At 36.4% G+C, this 8,444-nt stretch overlaps 1 protein-coding gene across 1 annotated transcript; it reads left to right on the forward strand.

The window, feature by feature from the left end:
* The first annotated feature begins 1,651 nt into the window (after window positions 1–1,651).
* On the forward strand, window positions 1,652–3,227 carry prmt6 (protein arginine methyltransferase 6). Its single transcript, XM_065259032.2, has one exon. It carries the CDS (start codon window positions 1,704–1,706, stop codon window positions 2,748–2,750), a length of 1,047 nt encoding a protein of 348 aa, XP_065115104.1. The 5' UTR covers window positions 1,652–1,703; the 3' UTR covers window positions 2,751–3,227.
* The last annotated feature ends 5,217 nt before the right edge of the window (window positions 3,228–8,444 follow it).

Raw genomic sequence — 8,444 nt, forward strand, 5'->3', positions numbered from 1 at the left:
TTATGAATATTTAATGAGGTGGTGGTTTATGACTGGCTGTCTGTTGATCATTTCACACTGTATACCTTTGCCACCACGATTCATTTACATTTATTTATTTGGCAAAGTCATATCTAAAATTACTTGCAAACTGACCCCAACAGAAACGTACAAATCTGCAAATTCTGTCAATGGTGTGGTATCCTCCGTTTTGTACCTTTTCAGGTTTACAAAACATAATACAATGTTGTTCAAAGGATCTATAATACAGTATTTGGTATGTCTTTGGGGTATAATATTGTACCCCAAAAGGTACATTTTTCAATGTGTGGTATATTCCTAAGTGTACAAAAAGAAACTTTTGAGGATTTTTTCTGACAGTGCATGACCTTGACATTGCATGCAGCATGCTTCATAAAATGATTTACAAGAATGAAAGGTTGCATAACTAGTGCTTAAATTGCCATTTAATTTTAGGTTTTAACTCAAATTAATAACACACAATATTATAAAATTTTGTTTTAGACCTCAATACTATAAGCATAAGTTAAACTGATATGACAATATCCACTTTATGACAATAATGTATACAATTTTCTAATTAAGTTTTAGTATTTTAAATCCACGTACAGTTTCTGCCATTAAAGTACAAATCTAAAATCGAATTAATATATAATAAATATTTTGTCCTGCATTGTAATTCACAACATCTGTCTATGAATAGATGATGTGTATATCCAGATGTTATATTTGTATTATTCTAATAAAGAAAATATATGAAATATGTGTAATGACCATATTTTCCCCTGTCTTATCTTATTATTTCAGGGATTCAATGTAGAGACAATGCTAAACACAACATGATCTCATAATCTAGCCATGAACATTTATCACCATAAATCAGCAGAAATCATAAAACACACAGGATTCAGATAAAATATCTAGTGTCTGTAAGTAGCCTAGAGTCCAAAAAGAGTGATGGCCGAGGGTGAGGCAGTGCTATTTGATTAAGGTTAAAAGCAGCTCACGCTATCCGTCATGTAGAAAATGCAGTTTGGCTGAGACAGAGCCCTGGTGTCAGTATGGCTTGTTACAGTCAGTCTAAACATCTGTCCTGTTACTACTGGCAGACAGTGCTACTAATTACTAGTGTTACTAATGCTAGACACTTAAAGTTAAAAACAAACAAACAGAGAATGAATCTAGCTTTAATCTTAATTTTGTGTGCCAGTATGCAGCATTTACCTTGCATAACAACTTTGGTTTATTATATACACTGGTACACTTTAGTTGCATTTAAGCATAGATCAGGATCAAAACTATTGTTTTTTTCACTTGAAGCAATTATTTATCAGAAAGACTGAGGTAAAATGGGTTACATTTAGAGGGTTACATACAGAGACATTAATCCAAACTGCTTTTTTCATTTCTAAAAAAAAATACATAATTTTAAAAGCACTAACTAGCAGTCAGTCTGTTTTTCTACGGACTAAAAAAATTCCTACTTTAAAATAAAATGTAAAATCGACTTATTTAATTGTCAGTATGATTGCGTTCCACAAAAAGAGCTAAAGGTTTATGGGAAATGTAGTTCATGGTATAACTAACGCCAATTCTCTCTAACGAGCGCAAACGTGCTAAGCACTACACTTCCCATAATGCATTTCGGCAAACGCGGAAGTCTTGGCAACATTTAACGGGCTCGTGGTAAACTTTGGTGGAAAATGTCACATCACGGTATCAAGAAAAGAAAACTGGACAGGAGCACAGAGGATTACATGTACTTTGACAGCTACTCCGATGTTACCATTCACGAGGAAATGATCGCGGACACCGTGCGCACTAACGCGTACAGAACGGGCATTTTTAAAAACAGTAAGTCGATAGAAGGGAAAGTGGTGCTGGATGTGGGAGCCGGTACCGGTGTTCTCAGTTTATTTTGTGCCCAGGCTGGTGCCAGGAAGGTTTATGCTGTAGAAGCGAGCTCGATCGCCGATCAGGCTGTAAAAATAGTCAAACTGAATCAGATGGAGGACAGGATCGATGTTATTAAAGGGACACTAGAGACGATCGATTTACCCGAGCAGGTGGACGTGATTGTCAGCGAGTGGATGGGCTATGCGCTTCTTCACGAATCCATGTTAAATTCTGTGCTCTTCGCCCGGGACAAGTGGCTAAAACCCGGTGGCCTTATATTACCGTACAAAGCGGATCTCTACATCGCCCCCTTAAACGATATGGTGGTGGAGGGCCGATTGAACTTTTGGAGCACTGTTAAGGCACAGTACGGCGTGGACATGTCCTGCATGACTGACTTTGCACGTAAGTGCATCATGAACAAAGACATCACTGTGAATCCGGTGACGGTGGAGGACGTGCTCTCCCATCCGTGCAAGTTTGCCGAGTTGGATTTACGCACGGTCACGCTCGAGCAGCTCAACGATGTGCGGGGCGTGTACAAATGCGCGTGCTTCGGCTCGTCCTCCATCCACGCGTTGTGCGTCTGGTTCAGTGTCACGTTCCCAGCGGAGGAGAAGGCCCTGGTGCTCTCCACGTCTCCATTCAAACCGGAGACGCATTGGAAACAAGCTGTACTGTATTTGGATGAACCAGTGGATGTGATGCAGGACACTTTAGTAGAGGGGGAGATCAGCTTGTACCCCTCTGAGAAAAATTCAAGGCACATATGCATCCGTTTGGACTATTCCATAGGCGACCATAAAAAGCGCTCCAAAACGTTTTCTATTCCTGATCAATATTTAGAAGTGTAACAGAATTGCCTGTTTTAAGTTATTTGTTTCCTCCGCAAACGTTCATCATAAATATGTACACCACTTGGAAACTGAAAAATTGAATGTCTGCAGAAGAGTTGGTTTTCATAGATAGCAAGCATACAGTGTTAAAAAAAATAAATAGTGCTTGCAAAGCTCTGGAACTGCTTATTAAGTGTGCAAAAACAACTTTCCACCTTCATATAAAGATAAAAGCATGCATTCAGGGTTGGCCTGGGAACTTAAGGGTTTCGGGAGCAAATTGGGCCTTAATTTAATAAAAACATCTTAATAATAATAATGTTTAATTTCTATAGCGCCTTTCAAATGCTCAAGGACCTTTACGGAGACATTTATAATAGATCAAACAATTACACATAAACAGAACAAAGAAATAGGCACTAGGCCGTATACATTTGCCACAGTCCAATGCATAAGCGATTGCAGTTGCATATCGCAAGAGTTAAAAAATAAATATACATACATACATACACACACACACATATATATATATATATACTACCGGTCATAATGTATCTCTTATAAAGAGTATATATTGTGACCGGTAGTACAGATTAAACAAGTTTTGAGTTTAGACAAACTCCTAAAGTGAGGTTATTGTTATTGCGCTGTGAGTTCCATAGCTTAAAAGCAATAACAGAAAAAGACCTGCCCCCCATAGACGATAGGCTGAATCTGGGTACACACAGAAGCTTGCACTCAGAAGATATAAGTGAATGATGAGGAATATAGGGAGAGAGTTAGTCAGAAAGTTTTGGAGGCAGCAAGACCCTTGAGTGTTTTAAAGGTAATCAGAAGCACTTTGAAGGTAATATGAGAAAGCACAGGTAGCCAGTAAAGATGGAAAAGGACAGAGGTGATATGAGTAGAGCGTTTAGTGGACGTAAGCATTCTCGCAGCAGAGGTTTAAATATATTGCAAACGGGAAATAGACTGTAAAATTGTAAATACCAATAATCAAGGTTTGATGTGACAAAAGCATGTACCAGTGTTTCAACATCTTTTGTACTGAAATCGGGACGGAGTTATTCGTCAGAAGAAAAAAATGCTGCTTTAGTGAGACTACTAATGTAAGCAAGGACAGAGAGGAGTGATACTTAGATTTTTGATAGTGGCAGATGGGATAATAGATGTATCACCGAGGTTAAAGCTAGGAGACATATTTTTTTATGTTAGGGTTGGGGGGCTGGTGATTAAGATTTCGGTTTTTGGAAATTCTTGTCACAGAATGGTTAATCTTTGACACAAGTATCATGCACATGTTCACACATAGGCACAGAAATTGTACCCATTAGTACAGACACAAAATTAGACAAAATTTCAATGTAAAACCTTGACACTTAAGCATTTCACAATGATAATAGAAAGGTTGACCAAGGCAAAATAGCATAATGCCAACCATTTTCTTTGATTTACAAAATAGTACCATTTAAAATAATTGACCAAAGGTTTTTTATATAACATTTCTTCTAGCCATAGAAATCTTTAGTCTGGACCTTGATGGGAGAATTTCAAAAGCAAAGTTAAGGGTATTCAATTTTTCAATATTTAAAAAAATATATTAAAACCATTAGAGAGAGTTGAGTCATTGATCCAATGGCAGTAATGTTAGATCTTTGATGCATGCTGCTGAACTACAAAAAAAACTAATTATTATAGGTGTGCAGTTTAAAAAAATCTAATTTTAGGCTAGATCAGTATAATCACTTGCTTTTTAACACTTTTAATATCATTAACCTTAAAGTCTAAGACCCCCTAAAAATGCTGGGTTCAAACCAGCATTGTGTCAAAAATGGAAAACCCAGCTGTTGGGTTATACACTAAAAAAACAAACGGCGCTATATAGCACCAAAACTGTTGCTTTGGATCGTAATCATAGAAGAACCGTTTTTAGTGCCATATAGCACCGGTGAAGCACCAGTGAAGCACCTGTGTAGAACCATATAGGGGCCATATAGCACCACATATGGTTCTACACAGGTGCTTCACTGGTGCTTCACCGGTGCTATATGGCACTAAAACGGTTCTTCTATGATTACGATCCAAAGCAACAGTTTTGGTGCTATATAGCACCGTTTGTTTTTTTAGAGTGAACTCAGAAAAAGTTTAGACCCAGCAATAGCTTAAAACAACCCATCATAGGTTAAACTACTACCTAGGGGCTGGGCTCGTCCCTTTTTTGACCCAGTGCTGGTGCAGAAATAGGATTTCACTGCCTGACACAGAACAAACACTAATGAGCTAAAATACCATAGGATCTGTTTGGACACAGTATTTGATGTCAACAACAAAAGTCTGGAATATCTGATGACAAGCCTGTTTGTTTTTCTGTCCTAACCATGCATTTTATGGTTAGTTGAGCTTTAGTGTTTACATTTAGCATTTTTATAACCCTATCATAACAACCCATTGGTTTTGCAGGATAGCTGTGTGGGTAGGTAGAGAGCATATGCGGTTCATGTGAGGATAAGATTTTCTAAAAGGGTAAGGTGTAGTAAGTAAGTAGCCTTGGTACCAGATACGATACAATACCTGAAATTATGAAATTATGACCTTTATTGGGTTTTAAGTTGTTTGTGTTAGCTAGAAAATTATTTAATGATTATTTACGTGTTAGAATAACAGTTGCTTATAGCTATTACCCGTTGTTTTGGTTTACTCTGAATGCAGTTTTGATGTAGAAAGTTTCTTAATTCTCAACCGCAGGTAAGATTGTACTTGCCACTGCATTCATTAAAGTGTCTTATGCAAGCTTATGTTGTTTTGTCTTAATTAATTGAAGCAGTTTGTCATTAACATGCTTAAATGGTCACATTTGTTTGATGTATTTAATTTAATACCAGTAGATCGGAATATATTACCATGGTTAAGAATTGGATGTATCTAATTGAACCCTGCTATTAATAGCTGTGTAGATGGTAAGGAGCAAATTAAATCATAGCAGTGTCTCTGTCTCCTAGACAGCCTCGATGAGTTTTCACCCACACAGGCATATCATTTTATCCAATACATCCCCTGGTATGCTAATGATGTTACTGTAAATAAACCAAGAGAAATCATTTACCGCCTGCCACTTACAGTAACCAATATTTGTTGACATCTCATGAGAAGACAAATTGCACCCATATTATTGACAAATCTTAATTTGGAAGACCAAATCCTACCGAGCGGATCCCCATGGCCAAGTGACGATCTGTCATTATTATCATTACCAGGCCCGTTTGCTTTTATAACCGTTGTAAAATCAGCCACAGCCCTGTCACGCAGGCAGGTTATGAGATCTTAAAGGCAGCTGAGTTTTAATGAACAGCAGCTCAAAATCAGAAGCCCAAAATGGTTTTAATTTTGAGGGGTTATTATAATGTTTACTGTGGGTTTGGAGGTTATGTGTGGGAGTTTAAAAATAATCATATGCTGCTGCGAATATTAACTTTTCATGCCAGTCACCCTGGGAAAGGCCAAAGCTTAAATTTAAAAAAAAAAATCTTGAAAAAATGTGTCTTTGTATTTAAGACTTTGTCACAAATTTCTGAATTTGCAATGTCAAGGATCCGTTTCAGCCATTTTTAAGAAGATATTTATGGTTAAATGTCACATTTAGCCATAAAGTTCAAGATATTAATTTAAATCAAAGAAGTGTAATTATTGTGAGATTAATGCATAACAAAAGTATAGTCTAAAAAAAATGCTGGGTAATTTTTAACCCAGTGTTGGGTCAGAAAAGGACAAACCCAGCTGTTGGGTTAAATTAACACAAAAATGTTTACATTTGACCTAACAATTGGATAAAACAATATAACGGGTTGGATTCATCATTTTTTGACCCAACACCGGGTTGGAAAATCCCAGTATTTTTGTAATATGCTGGGCTGTGAGTGTTGTTACCATTGACTTCCATAGTAGAAAAAAAATATTGTGTAAGTATTGTGATAAATGATTAGGTGGTACCCATTGAATTCTATCGTATTTGTTTTTCTTACTATTGAAGTCAATGGATCCAATCAGCTGTGTGCTTACTATCATTTATCAAAATATCTTGTGTTCATCAGAAAAAAACTCACAGGTTTAGAGTAACACAAGAATGAGAAAATGACAGAAGTTTCATTTTTGGGTGAACTATCCTTTTAATATATTTTTTTTCAGTCGAGGAATGTCTGCTTTATTGTAAACATCACACGGAATCGAAAAAGTTTTACATTAAAAAGAAATTGCTTCTTTTATTTTTAAAACAATCAGATTTTGTCTTAATGATTTATAGTCTTTTATAGTTTTATGGCTTTTATCATATATGTCAATGGAAAATCCATATAAGGGTTAAACAAACTGTAGCATTGCCTCACTTAACAGTGTCTTCTCTTTAAATTTCTTGCTGTGACAGATGTGTGCTGAACAAAACGGAAGAAACTCAATATTGTCCTCAGATCTGAGAGACAATAATAAGACACAAAGAGAGGCGGTCATCAATTCTCAGATAACTGATGGGTATGACAGTACTGAAGGAAATAAAGGCTGATGCTCCTACTGGCCGGTGGAGTCACGTGAGTCGCCCGTCTATGTCAATTGCACCGGCAGCAAGCTATTGAACTTTCTGATAGATTTTAGATGCATAGCTGTGCAGAATATGAAATAGTAAGCACAGATACAGCGGATATGCTTTCTCTCTTAAGCAAGGAAATCAATTGATTTTTTTTTTTAATGTAGGCTACTGTATGTTCTGGAGACACATAACAGCTGGTGATATGCAATATCAATTTACTGCGTTATTCAGAACATTGTTTTGTAAAATATGTTTTCTATTGTGCAGATAAGGGGTAAAACACGTTAGTTGTTGACTGACAGAATGACAGTGCATTGAATTCCTTTTTTGCACCCTGGAGGCTGTTTATTGGAAACCTTACATGAATGACTACAGTCAATAGACCAAGCAGTTTGCTTTAATGTCTTCAGATGTTTCCATGAATGCACATAAAAACAGCATTTAAGTTTTCAGATCAACCATAAACCTTCCTGTCTGAACCAATGACTGGTCACTTTTAGGTTAAATGGTCCATGACAGAAATGCTTGCTTTATTCTCCTTCACTAATTTAGATGGTGGCAGGTGTGAATCAAAGCCAAACCTTGAAATAATGCCCAGTGATTCACAGCCAATGAGTCATTTTAGTAATGTTCTTTCTATCACTTGGTTGAAAAGTCCAGTAACATAATCATGAAAATGCCTCAGATTGTTGTACACAATTTTATTGACATTAAAAATGGTTTTAAACCCACAAAGATTTGTATTCAGGCAATGTTTCTTTTTATGAATCTTGATCTCAAATTAATTCATACTGTGTAGCTCCACAATATCTCTCTAATTTTGTGATCTACCAACATATTTTGTGTTCAAATTGACACAAACTGATAGAAAATCTGATTAATTTATGTTATAAGAAGACAGATTATGTTTTAGTTCCCCATGTAACAATTACATAAGTATTGAGTAATTAGCAATATCTTATTAGTGCATTTTTTACAGGAACAACTTTTACGCAGTGGAAACTATTGTAATAAATTATACTGACATGTAATACATTACCCAGACTTTCTAATTAAGTCGCGCACGACTCTCCGCCACATGTTGATTATAATCCCACCTTTCAAAACCATCTCACCACATCCACCCAAAAGAAACG

The sequence above is a fragment of the Paramisgurnus dabryanus genome, chromosome 22, assembly GCF_030506205.2.
Source record: "Paramisgurnus dabryanus chromosome 22, PD_genome_1.1, whole genome shotgun sequence".
In the NCBI taxonomy this organism is placed as follows: Eukaryota; Metazoa; Chordata; class Actinopteri; order Cypriniformes; family Cobitidae; genus Paramisgurnus; species Paramisgurnus dabryanus.